A 14302-nucleotide genomic window follows, 5' to 3' on the forward strand; every position below is an offset into this window, starting at 1 on the left:
AAAGAAAGAAAGAAAGAAAGAAAGAAAGAAAGAAAGAAAGAAAGAAAGAAGTGGTGCCTGCCCCTTTACATTTTTCCAGTCTTCCAGGATTTTTGCTCAACAAGACCCGAGTGTCTTATTTATTTACTTATTTATATATATTTTTTTAATTAATGCAGTTTATTTATCTTGTCTTAAATAACTTTTTAAAATGTTTTTTCAAATGAGCTCCACCATTAATATAACAGTATATTTTTCCAAATAGATTCACAAATATTTCTAAATATCTTGGTGTTCAATTAATAATGCAATTAAAAGTTTCTGTATAATTCCTAAAAACATACATGTACCATTTGTTTACATAAGTGATAGGATTAGCCTTGATGAAAAATTCAGTGAATGGTCCAGTTGGAAATTTAATGCCATTGACTAACATTGTGCTGAATGTCTACAGCTTATTTAACCTAATTATATTTTCTAATATTCTTACAGTTGTCGGTGGACCAAACACATCCTTAACTCTACCAGTAGGTTGAAATTTTTTACAAGAAGAAAATCTTGCTAACCCAAAGCATGTTAAACTTAATGCAATATCTTCTTTGAACTTCTGTTGCAGAATTAGACTCAAAGTATGTTGTAACAGGAAACACCAACCAGTTGTCCATTGTTACTGAAACCAAGTTATTCAGAAACTTAGCATAGCATATTTCAATATCACATACTGTATTCCAGTCTATTCACTCACCCTCTGTAACACCCTGAAAATTATTACATCTTTGTATCTCACCACTTCTTTTCATTTTGGCATTTCTTTTTTATTATTAATTTTATTACAATCCATACAAAGCAATCAAGTTTTTACAAAAAGAAAAATTGAGTTAAGAACAGATCGATCCCCGCCCTTGAGAGAGAGAGCAAATAAGCGTAAAATTTAAGGCTTGTAAACATACCTGAATTAATAAATTCTCTGTGCTTTATGAACTTATTTTAAAATATTACTGATTAGATCCTGCCATGTTTTGAAAAAAGTCTGTCTTATTTAACAGCGTCATTCTCTCTGCCCACGAGGTGGCAGTATTACACAATATACGCCTCTTGTACTTTTTTTGTATTTCTCTGGACAGGAAGAACTGTTACGTGATTGTGTGACACATGTGATCGGTCAGTTCCGTTTTAGTGTGAGTGCAGGTTTAAATGGGAGCTTGTCTGGATTTGAGAAACAAGCGCTAAAATATTTGATAGCGGTACCAGAAGAGGAAGAAGACGACGGCTGAAAAGAAAACAATGAAAAGCATCAGAGCAGCAAATAATTCGAAGTATGTGAGAGGCGCACGGAAGCTTTCCTTCTGGTAAAGGACAAGAAGGGGTGGACGTCCTGAAGAGAGCGGCGCACGGGAGCAGCAGTCCCGGTGAGACAGTGGAGAGGTTAAGCTGGCGGGAGTCGCAGGGAAGGGGGCACACAGGTTCTTACAGAGATGAGGACCCCACGCAGCCCAGAGGGGTGGTAAGAGCGCACGGATTCGTGCAGGTGTTTAGTTGCGATAGCGGAAAGCAGCCCCCCACCCCACCAATCACCAAGTGAAAGCTCGTAAATTCCAGATTGCAGTAATCCGGAAATAAAGCACTGCGAACTCGTAGATGATCATCTCCCAGGTAAAACGACGCAGACAGTCCGGTCGGTACAGATCGTTTTTCAGTTATAAATACACGTGTGGTCGCAGTCATTGGTCGAGATTTGGGTCGGATGGTGAACATCAGGGCATGTGTGTGGCATGCAGCTCGAGTGCTTTGCAAAAATGTTCGATCCTCAAACTTCAACAACAAACCTGAAGTGATTTTTATTCAAAAGAACTGAAACTTGGATTTTTTTATAACACAACTTTGTTTTATCTAAAGAAGAACCAAAAAAAGCGTAAGTATTCACTGTGCCGCCGAAGCTGTGACTTTATAAACAATTGATTGGCAAGAACGCAGATGCTGCCCAATTGGCCTCCATCAGTGGGTTATTAAAACATATTTCGGATAGAAATAACACCAAGTTAAGGGGTCATTGTGAATGTGAAAGCTGAAAAAGGGAATAAACAGCATTTGGAAATGCTCAAAAAGGTGAATGTCATTCAATAGACTGTTCTGCTTGAAACCCTGTAGCACTATTTGAAAATCAAGGTGCACACGTGCCATTGGACTAACTTGAAAACTGCCTGAAAAGACTTAAAGCTGCTATTGCTGGAAAAAGTGGATCTACAGAATATTGGAATCTGCTTAGACAAACTGCAGATTCCTCTTTTTTTCTGACCTAAAACAAATCTTCTGTTAAAACCTGGTGAATGTGCTTACCATGACAATGTGGGACTATAATAGAAGTGCAGCCTAAGGTGTTTAATTTACATTTCCTTATTGAGTTAATGGCAAATTGTCTTCTGAGATTTTGCAGGTAAGGAAGGCTAAGATCTCAATAGCGGGTACTTCTACTCACTGATCACAATTTTGTAGACTATGTGTTTGTGTGTTGATAAGCACATACAAGTAAGAATCCCTCTGTACGCATAAAGATAAGGAGCTTAAAATCTAATTTTGCATTTCAGTGTCTTGAAATTAAAGATAATAGAAATCCCAGTTGTTCTAAATTACATTGATATAAAGCACACATACATTAATCCTTTCTGAGGCTAAAGCTCTCTAAAGATCTGCTATAGAGCAACAAGAAATAAAACATATTTAAAACGAGGAAGGATATCAACAGGGTGGCCCAATTTGAGACACAAAAGGCTTGTATCTTATCCAGATGTTATTCCTTCCTTGTCCTCGATCTTACTGAGTTAAGTTTCAACTCCTCCACAACCCTAAACTGGACTAAGCACATCTAAGAATATTATGTGTTATAACCCTTAAGTAGAGAACAGTGAAATGGAGGCAAAGTTTAGTTTTTACACATGTGCTCTGCACCACCTTTACTATGCATTGGTTTTCTTATGAAATGAAGATTCTTTTTTTTTACAATTTGTTTAATTTATTTTCATATTATTATCTATCTTTTATCATTTTCAAGGGAGAATTAAAACCTAAACAAGTAAATAAGAAAAAGATTTGAAGTATAATGTAAAAGTCATTGGCCTGTCACCAATGAGGTTGGTGATGGCATCTCTAAGTAGTGTGGTCAAGTATCTTAATTGTGAGGTGTATTCGACCTGGCAGAGATTTGGTGTACCTGTCATTTAATGCCCCTTTTCAAGGCATTATTTACAGCGTCCTCATTATCCCATGTACAGAGTACAGTGAAATTCTTATTTGCATGTGCTAATGAATATGCAACATGTCATCAATCCCCAAAGTCACAATTGGTGAGTATTCTGTCTTCACTGTAGTGTAGCCCCTAGTTTTTTCTAAGAATTCCTGAAGTGACTCTGGAACATCTTACATGTTGTTGCTTCAAAGGAACTCTTGGCAAGAAACTGAATACATTTTGAATTGGCAGGTGAGCTGGATAAGGGTTCAAGTGTTGGATGGTACAAAGACCAGGTGCTGAAAGTGAGAAGAATGGGAGTGTTTTGATTTGTTTTAAGGTGAAAAGGAGCTAGAAGATCCATTCCTGTTAGTCAAGGCTTGGAAAGCTAGCAGGTTTACTGTTTTGTCTCTCTTCATGGTGTTCTTCCTCATGTTACCTTTCAATATGTTAATGATAGGTTTAAAAGCACCCAATATTTTTAGTTATTTGGTCTCTGTGGCATCTATTAAGGTTATGGAGATGCCTCTAAAGCCGCTCCTACTGGCCACAACAGTTACCGTATATACTTGCGTATAAGTCGGGTCTTGAAACCTATAAAATCAGACCCCGACTTATATGCCTGTTCAAAAATGCGACCTTTTTTTTTTAATATATATATATATATATATATATATATATACATCTTCCCTCCTCCATTCTCAGTCGCATCAGATTTTGTTGCAGCAGCACAGTAACCAATTTCTTTCACCACTTCAACAACTTTTAATTTAAAACCAGCTTCATATTTTCTTCTCATCGAATGCGCCATCGTAGATAAGGGTTGCTCTTTCAATAAAGGTGTATGAGGGTGTAAGATACAAAATAGTGCAAATGTCTCTTCGGAATAGTTCAGGTATTACCATGTGGTCATATAGGTACAATAGAGAGAGAGAGAGGCTAGGAGCACACGCTAAGACGGTGCATTGCCACACCCACATAGAAATAAAAGGCAGTGCGCTCTGTGGTTACTCTCTCAGGTGGGCATTAGCATATCGTAATCTCTTGAACCAATAGCATGAGTTTTCTGCATTCGACTTATATAACCGACATTATAAAACACCAGAAATTATACTGTAAAATCAAGTCCCGACTTTTCCGTGGCAGAAGTTATCCGCAAGTATATACGGTAAGTGAAAATAAAAGTTATGAAGGAAAAACGTTTTTGCATGTTCTTAGAAGTTTTACAGTCATTGAACATTCGAACAGTCAAGACAAGAACAGGCCACTTAGCTCAACAAAGCTCGCCAGTCCTATCCACTTAATTCTTCCAAAATGATGTCTCTCAGAAAGTCTCTAAAGTCCTACTGTCTACCACACTACTTGGTTGCTTATTCCAAGTGTCTGTGGTTCTCTGTGTAAATGTGTCCTATTGTTTGTGCAAAATTTACTCTTAACAAGTTTCCAACTGTGTTCCACTGTTCTTGATGAATTCATTTAAAAATAACTGTCTTGATCCACTGGACTAATTCCTTACATAATTTTAAACAGTGAAATCTCCTCTTAATATTCTTTTGCTTAAACTGTAAAGGCTCAGCTCTTTTAGTCTTTCCTCATAACTCATCCCCTGTAGCCCTGGAATCAGCCTAGTCATTCTTCTCTGAGATCCTAGTCACTCTTCTCTGGACCTTTTCTTGTGCAGCTATGTCCTTTTTGTATCCTGGAGGCCAAAACTGCACCCAGGACTCCAGATGAGGCCTCACCAGTGTGGTATAAAGCTTGAGCAGAACCTCCTGTGACTTGTACTCCACACATCAAGGCGCTATATAACCTGACATTCTCTTAGCCTTCTGAACACTGTCTGGCAGTGTCGTGTCCACAAAGACTCGTAAATCCTTCTCATAAGGTGGACTCTCGATTTTTCCAACAGCCCATTGTGTATTCAAACCTAACATTTTTACTTCCTATGTGTAATACAGGGTGACACAGAAAAACAGGAATTTTTGAAATGCGTAGTGGCAGCCATGTACAGTTGGCAGCACTGCTGAACGAGGACCTCGAGCTGTAAACAATCTCGTAATTTACTAATCAATTGCAAGGCAAACAATGGCAGCTGTGCGAGAATTGCTTGGTGACCGTGGCATCTCAAGATTCGGTGACATTCCCTGGCCCTCAAGATCACCGGATTTGTCCGTTAGTGATTATTTTCTTGTGGGGCTACCTTAAGAGTCGGGTCTACATGACTCGGCCAAGGACACTGAATGAATTGAAACAAAGAATTCAAGACGAAATTTTTGGTATACCAGCTGAGATGTTGCAGCGATCAATGGGGAACATCAACAGCAGATTGGAAGAATGCATACGTACAGAAGGACGCCATCTACAGGACGTAATTTTCAGACATTGATAATTTGGATTACTATCTCTTAAAAGGCAAGTTGTAGTGGTTCAATTGCTGTCAATAAAATTTCTTTGTTGGATTACTTCTATTTTTATTGGGTTTTTCAAAAGTTCCCGTTTTTCTGTGTCACCCTGTACTTTACATTTACTGGCATTAAATTTAATCTGCCCCAAATCTGCCCAATCCTGTATGCTGTCCATTCCTCTGTAATTAAAAGTTTATATGTTAATCTTTTTCTATTAGGAGTCATTGGTTTCCTGTGTTTTTTTATTTCAAAGCTGGAAGCAAAAGTAAGGACCCTGGGTGTGACTTTGTTATATTTGTGTCTCAAGCCCTTTTAAATGCTTTGTGTATGTTCTTTCTGCAGGGAAATCACAACAGTTGGCTTTCCTGGGAAAAGTCCAGTGTGCGAATATGTTGGCAGGGAAAGTGACTGCCAAAGCAACTGCCATGGAATTTCATGAAATTGACGTCATCTGCGTCAAGGAAGAAGATTATGATTGGGCGTCTACCCAGCATACCCAGGAGGGTGTCAGCATAAAGAAGGAAGGTTGTGAGTTGGAGATTACTGACATTAAAGAAGAGGACTGTGAGCGTGAGTCGCATGGGCTCTCAGTGCATAATAATAAAACTGTTAAACAATTCAAAGAAGATGTGTCTCCTGAGAATGAACCCAAGTTAAGAGTGTCCACAGCTGTCCAAAAAGAGAAAACTGCTTTGGAGTCTATTCAGAGGACATCATGCTCAAGGATACATATAAAGACAGAGCCACCAGAGTGTGAGGAAGCCATTTCAGGGGAAATTTATTACTGGAGAGTAGAGCAAGAACAGCCATTTCCAACAGCACATTCGGAAAAATGTAAGTAGAAAAATAGTAATGAGAAAATAAGAGGAACATGCATTGACCTAAAAATTAGAGTAATTCAAGCTTCTTAGAAAAAAAAATACAAGCTGTTAGCATCTCAAGGAATGTAAGTTTAAGGATGCAAAGCATTTTTGCTGGGATTTAAACTTCAGCTGAAAAAAGTAGTGGTTCCATCCATTATCACATCATTTTAATTTAAATAGCCCCAACCTATGTTACTCAGACAGTGTAGAAAGAGTAGAAATATGATGGGATTATGAATTAGACAAAAATAAGAATAAAGTTTATTACCAGGAAATCGATAAATTGAAAAGTCCAAGTTTAACCACAAAACTAATTTGGTGTCATTAGTCAAAACTCGAGAGACTGAGAGCCAGGAATGCGTATTTATTATGAAATTCACCCAAATGTTTTTGTATTGTATTCTGGACGAACCAATATTCGTATCTCTCAGACAATGAGGAATTGCATGGCATGAACTTTAAACTGTTGCAGTGGTTATGTCACAAGCTGTTTATCTCTGGTCCTCCATTCATTGTAATGTAGTGGTGACCATAAACAAAAATTAACACAATGTCAGGACCTACGCAAAAAAATAATTATGTTAAAGAAAATGATCTACTGAGAAAGCGGTGAAAAAAATGTAATAAAGTTTATACTAGTCATAAAGATTAAATAGCACCAAGAAGATATGTAAATCCACACCCGAACATGTACAGTTTACAAATAACACATGGAAAAAAGACATGACAACAGAGAACACACTGTGTCAACAAAGCTTGACATTTCTTATATGAAGTGGTAGTCTTTTTAGCGGTCTTCAGATCGGCTATCCCAGAGTGAAAAGAGTTTAAGCTGCTCACTCAATCTTGTTCCACCAAACTGTGTCATTTGTTTCTTGTTGTATGTCAGCCCAAGGACTGTTGGGCCAGGTAATTTTTTGAAGTGGCTAACTTCAAAATGAATAGGGCCTTAATATTTAAGTTAAGAAGTCTTCTTTGGTCTTAGATAGTTCACTCCTATTACACCCACAATAAATTTTGTGTTTTGCATTCCTCCTTTCTTCTTCTTCTTCTGCTTCTGCTTCTTCTGCTGCTGCTGGTTGCCGCCGCCTCCTCCTCCTCCTTTCTTCTGGAAGTTATCAGACCAACGTAAGGTCCATTACTGCAACCTACTGAGCTGGAGTACGGAGCAAGAAAAACAAAATTATATTGTAAAGCACATTATGTTTTAAAAAGTCAAATAGACACGCATGTGTTCCTTTTTGAAACTCTTATGAGACACCTGTGTAACTTCCAACTCCTTCACCTTATCAATACCGTTTCTTTTTTGGACATCATATAATCTACAGTCAAATAAAATATTATGCAATCTCTGGCTCATTACAGTTTCTGCAGTAACCCAACTCCTGTTTTTTAATTTAAAGTAATGTGTTATTTAATCCAGAGTATTCAATTCTAAGCCTTGTCACCATTTTTTCCTCTCTCCTATTATTCCTACCCAGGCACTGATTTCCAACCTCCTTTTGGATGTTAAGCAGGTGTGCTCCTTTTTCCCTTCGATCCAATAAGTAGGACAGATTTTCATTTCCTAATCACAGATTTTTGCCTTCCCTCTTTTGTAAAGGCACCCCTCTATCAATGACTTTACATCTCAGAGACTGTTTTGCAACAAGATCAGCTACCTCATTTCGCTGCACCTCCTCATGAGTGGAACCCATGACCATGGAAATACATGACCTTGGAACCCTCACAACTACTGCCCAATGTCTAATAAAATATCTGGCCTTCCTTCTGATCTGCCAAACTTTAAACTGCTCAAAGCTGATAATCAACTAGAACATGTTAACACCAAATCTGAGCATACATCTTCAACCCAAGCTAAACTTAAAACAATAGCAATTAGTTCTAATGTAAAAACGGACATACTATCAGAGTTTTTCTTAATGTAAATCTGAAATAATGATGTATATACTGAAGATTCAGTATATCCAGAATCCGAAGTTTTGACCCATCCGTGAATATTTAAAGACACCAATAATATGTGTGTTGCATTTACTTATTAGCTACTGCAGTCACAAACATACTGTCAGACTCTTTAAGAAGTTGTTTGCATATTATGGTTTACTATAAGCACCGGTATCAGCCAACCAAGGTTATTCTAGTTTTGCCTTTTTATATTAGTTTTTATTTCTATATTATTTCTGATCTTACTTGGAAATTCATTTTAGTTTTAGTTTTCCCTCATTGTGTATTTTTAGTTTTAATGTAGTTTTTATTTCACAAATACATTTCTATTTTATTTGTATATATTTTAGTTTTATTAATTATGGTACGGTTAACGAGCTGCTGTGGACTTTAGTTTTGTATCACAATCAGACAGAACTGTGGACTTGGATATGAATTTAATGTTAGTGAACGCTTACTACACTACATGGTTTACTATCTGGTTTTGTTTTTGTCAGATAAAAACAAGCAGAATCAAAACCAGATACTGAATATGAACAATTTTATACTGTTTTATAATTTTAAAAATATTTTCTGCATCATGTATGCTGAACAAATGGCGCGCTGACTGTTGGCACTTTTCATGTTTTCCTTTTCTTGCTCTTTTCTTCTTTGTGATAAAATTTAGATGAGGGTTTTTACACTAAATGTCTACAGCACATGACATATCCTGCTCCAAGACAATGTGCTTACAATTAATGCCTTTAATATTGCATTCAAATATCTCTCATACTGGGTTTTATTTTCTACCAGTCATGTTGATCTCTGATTCCATCTTGTGCACATACAATTTATAGACATAATTTTGCCACCTGCAGGCCTGAAAAGATATATATAAAAAAAAAAAATAGATTCTACTGTGTCCTGACAGGTGTGATCAGGTGTGATCATGAAAATCATGGGGGCGTAGGAAGAACAGGGCTTTTAGGTTTGAATCAGTATGCAGACCCCACCTAGCTGTATTGAGGGAAACAAAGAAAAACAAGCATGTAGTATCAAGGTTAGGGGCAGTGAGTCTTGAATAGACCATGCATAAGAACAGTAAACCGTTAATGAGCAGAGTAAGAGCAGGCAATAGGAGTACAGATGGCCAACAAACGGCGGAAACAACATCTGAGATTAGGAATAATATATACACTTCCTAAACCTGCTTATAAAGAGCAGGATTTCAGGAAACCTGGAGCCTATCCCATCAGTTTTAGATGCAAGGCAGGAAAAATCCCTGGACAGTGTGCCAGCCTATTGCAACAATACTATATATTGTATGACTTGGCGGACATTAAGAACAAAAAAAAAGAGTGTGCTATTTCAACTTTCTGTTTTGAGAGACAGAGAAAGATTGAAGAGAGGGGGACAAATATTTTAAAACATAATTCTGACACCAGATTATTTTCACAGTTTCAGGTATCTTGTGCAGTGGATGTAAAAGTAAAAAAAGATAAAATAAAAAATGCAGAATAAATACAATAAAGACATTAGCAGGTTACATTTTTCCCCAGTTGGCAGACTCTCTTCACCTACCTACCTGTAGCTCAGTAGAAACATTTCCAATCTCAGGAGTTCTACAAGGTTTGTATCACTTTGTTGTTAAACTACCTTTTTAAAGAAAAACTGATTGGTGAGCAACAAGATGCTGATCTTACATGCTGACCTAGTAAGTCTCTCGATCAGTGCCATTTTATTTTCAAAAAGGATTTCTTCTGTGCAAAGTGGAAGGTGAATTATTATCAACAAAACACAGACACCTGAGAAATAAACTGAAATGTTTTGTTGACAAGCATATTCCGACTTCAGGTGTTTGAATTACATCTTGATATGTAAGAAGAGCAAAGAAATGCGGCAGCTTATAATAATGAACATCAGTCTCATATGCAGCCTGAGATTTGGCTTAGTGTGTGCTGCTGTTTTAATAGTTGCTGTGTACATACTGCATCTTGGGCTCACTCAGAATTACAGCTAACATACCGTCATTTATGAATAGACTGAAATTCTGTAAGAGATTATCTGTATCTAATACTTCATCAGAGATCCAGTGAACGACAGCTTTCAAAGTTGTCGAGCACGTTCAAAGCAAAATCACCTAAACCAGAATCTATCATGCTGTCACTATCCATTCCCAAAGAACTGTCATTATTATTACACAGTAAATCACTTTCTTCTTCACATGCTTTATGTGTCTGTATTCAGCTTGCACTGTCACTGAAAATGTGGTGTCAACATCTGCACCCCATCACCAGCCACTGAGTACTAGATGAATATATGCAAATGGATAATGGTGGATGACTTTCTGTTTTTGAGTTAAAATTTACAAGGGTTAAAGGCTAACCCTACTGGGTGACAGTAGACCACAGGAAGTCAAGCTGCAGACCTACTCAGCACGTAGTTTTCTGTGAAGGTTGTTTGTGCTAAAATTGTGAGTTTCACATGGCTTTCAAAAGGCACTTAACTGTGTAGATCTCTTTTCTCCTGTTCTTCCCTGTATGTCTGCTATATCCAAAAAAAGTGTTGTGGGCAAAAATTAAAAAGAACTAAATGAGTTAACTGTAATACACAATCCCTAAATAACAACAGTATTAGGAAAGATAAAAAGCATAACACAAAATAAGATAAAAACAAAACAGTCATGCCAGGCTGGTGTCTTCTGATTTTTTTTTTGTCTTACTCGGTGTTGCTAAGGTAAGCACAGGCACCCAGCGTTCACTCTGTGTTTTAATAAGCAGGTTAAAAAATGGCTGATTACACTTTGCTGTGAACATCAAACATTCAAAGTTTCATTCTGATTAGGATATTTATGTTTGTCTTCTAACTATGATTCTGTCTTAAAACAGATTTAAAAGACAATGGAGATTGCAGCTTGTCATCATTTGGTGCAGACTCTGTTCAGGACAAAAGGCAACAAAATGATCTTCATGAAAATACAAGTAAGCAGAACACTGAGACACAGAGTATGAAACAGGAAATCGTCAAGCTGATAATTACTGATGGCATCAAGAATCTACAACAGAAGCCTGGTAAAAAGGTAGCTGGTTTGTATGTCTGCAAAGAGTGTGGGGAAACCTTTAAATGTAAATCTCATTTTAAGGATCATCCCAAAGTTCACACTGTGCAAAAGTTCTATTGCTGTACTCACTGTGGTAAACAATTCTCTCAGCCAGGCAGTCTGCAGAGACATACCAGAATACACACTGGAGAGAAGCCACACTGCTGTCCTGAATGTGGCAAGCGGTTCACACAAATTGGTCATCTTCAGCGACACATAAGAATTCACACTGGAGAGAAGCCACATGGTTGTTCTGAATGCGGCAAGAGGTTCACACAAATCAGCAACCTTAAAGCACACATAAGAGTCCACACGGGAGAGAAGCCACATTGCTGTTCTGAATGTGGCATGAGATTCTCAGTCACGCGCAGTCTGCAGAGGCACATGATAATTCATACGGGAGAGAAACCCTATAGCTGTGCTGAATGTGGCAAACGATTCTCACAGAGGAAGAATCTTCAGAGACATACACGAATTCACACAGGAGAAAAGCCACATTCCTGTGCTGAATGTGGGAAGCGATTCTCACACATAGGCAATCTTCATGTTCATAACAGAATTCATACTGGTGTGAAGCCCCACTCCTGTTCTGAATGTGGAAAACAATTTTCTTGCATAAGCAATTTTCAGAAACACATTCAAATTCACACTGGAGAGAAACCCTATGGCTGTGCTGAATGTGGCAAACAATTCTCACAGAGGAAGAATCTTCAGAGACATACACGAATTCACACAGGAGAAAAGCCACATTCCTGTGCTGAATGTGGGAAGCGATTCTCACACATAGGTAATCTTCATGTTCATAACAGAATTCACACTGGTGAGAAGCCCCACTCCTGTTCTGAATGTGGAAAACAATTCTCTTGCATAAGCAATTTTCAGAAACACATTCGAATTCACACTGGAGGGAAACCCTACTGCTCTCCTGAATATGGCAAGAGGTTCACAGAGAAAAGACAACTTCAGAAACACCATACGCTTCACACTGGACAGAAGCCCTATTCCTGTACTGACTGTGATAAGCAATACACAGAAAAACGGCAACTTCAGAAACACCAGTTGACTCAGACTGGAGAAAATACATAGTTGTTAAAGTTCACTGTGCTGTCAAAGAAAAACAGTAATAAAACATGAATGATTGAAGTTTCGGTCTCAAGTGATTAGTCGGTATTCCTAATGGAAAGACAAAACAAATATCAAGAAATGCAATCTGAGATGAGTCAGTGGTGCTGGGATCAATAGGCCTGATCAAAATTTTTTTCCAGGCCTATCTTGGTTGCCTTAGCAATCAACGTTTCTCTATATGAATTACAGAAGGAAGCACTATTAGGAACAGTGCAAGTACTACATCGAGCCATGGCAGCAAACCCAAGAGAGTAACAACAGTAGCAGCACTAAAATCACTCCAGGAAAACAAGCACACTTCAGGACTCTTTAAGAGTGAGGTTCATTACTGTCCTGAAAAGTAAGCAAACTAAACCATTGTTGAGAAATTAATCCTGAGAAAAGTTGTAACACTGAATTTGTTAAGAGAGACTTTCAAAAACATAGTCTTCTGCTACTAAAAAAATGACAATTGCAATCCTGTGGTATTGTGATCGGTGCTACGTTTTATTGGATACACTCAGGCTTATCAAAACATTTTCAGTAAGTTCAGTTGTGGCATCCAGTAATTTAACAAACGTGTGCCAGGAAGGTATTGGGCTTTCAATAATTTCTATGACTGTTCTTTTTCTTGGTAGAATTATTGTACAAAACAAATCTTTTTTTTAGAAATTTAGCGCACAAGTTTTACAAGGTCATAGCTTTACATACAGGGTCAAAACTATCCATACAGCACACTTAATATTTGGTTGATTGAACCTTATCATATTTAAGCTTAGTGAAACGCTACTGGTAGTCCTCAACAAGCTACTGCCAGAATTCTTGTTAGATATCTGACCATTCTTCTTGGCAGAATTGGTAGAGAGCAACCAGATTTGTTGGTTTCCTTGCATGGACCTGAATTTTAAGCACAGTCCACATATTTTCAATAGTGCTGATATTTTGGGAAAGTCATTCCAAAAGCTTAATTTTAGCGTGGTTTATCCTTTCTAAATCTAGTTTTGATGTATGATTAGGGTCATTGTCCTGTTGGAACTACCGAATTGTCTCCAGGTTTCAACCTTATAGCTCAGGGGTCCTCAATCACAGTCCTGGAGGGCTGCAGTGGCTGGAGGTCTTTGTTCTAACCCAGTTGCTTAATTAGAAAGAAATTCTTGCCAATAATTTAATTTTATAGCTTGTTAGTGCTTTAACTCTGCTATGTCAGCTCATTCTCATATCCTAGATTTTCTTCCCCTTTCTAAGGATATCATCCAAATGATTTGAAGGCGAAAATGGATGAGTAATTCTCAGTCCTTCACTTTTTTCTCTTCACTTTCCTTCCAAGTATTTAATTAAACCCAATAGTACATGATAAATACACACAGGTGTCAATGGTAATTAGCTAAATGGAGAAATGCTGGTCTCTTTTGTCATTTGCATCTTATTGCTATTAAGAGCAATTAAAAACCAAGGCTACAGCTGTTTATGACTAAAATAAGCAATAAGGGTTCAAAATTATAACGAGCAAGACAACTAAAGTGAGCAGTAAGTACTTCTTATTAAAAAACTGGATTGGAGCAAAACCCTGCAGCCACTGTGGCTCTCCAGGACTGTGATTGAGGACCCCTGTTCTAGCTGATGGTTTGAAGTTATGCAGGAGAGTTCTGAGGTAATCCCCCTATTTCATTACTCTGACCACATTGTGCAATGCAGCAGTTCCACT

General features: G+C 37.7%; 1 protein-coding gene across 3 annotated transcripts; it reads left to right on the forward strand.

Annotated features, from left to right (window-relative positions):
- Positions 1-1094: 1094 nt before the first annotated feature.
- On the forward strand, positions 1095-13719 carry LOC120528051 (gastrula zinc finger protein XlCGF57.1-like). 3 transcript variants are annotated; one of them, XM_039752030.1, is made up of 4 exons: positions 1095-1388; positions 5950-6441; positions 11282-11472; positions 11605-13719. In XM_039752030.1, exons 2-4 carry the CDS (start codon positions 5997-5999, stop codon positions 12577-12579), a joined length of 1611 nt encoding a protein of 536 aa, XP_039607964.1. In that variant the 5' UTR covers positions 1095-1388; positions 5950-5996; the 3' UTR covers positions 12580-13719. The 3 variants fall into 3 exon arrangements, with proteins under 3 accessions (XP_039607964.1, XP_039607962.1, XP_039607963.1); XM_039752028.1 differs by having other exon boundaries at positions 11282-13719; XM_039752029.1 differs by lacking the exon at positions 1095-1388 and adding an exon at positions 1395-1891 and having other exon boundaries at positions 11282-13719.
- The last annotated feature ends 583 nt before the right edge of the window (positions 13720-14302 follow it).

Source organism: Polypterus senegalus, chromosome 4, assembly GCF_016835505.1.
Source record: "Polypterus senegalus isolate Bchr_013 chromosome 4, ASM1683550v1, whole genome shotgun sequence".
Taxonomy (NCBI): domain Eukaryota; kingdom Metazoa; phylum Chordata; class Cladistia; order Polypteriformes; family Polypteridae; genus Polypterus; species Polypterus senegalus.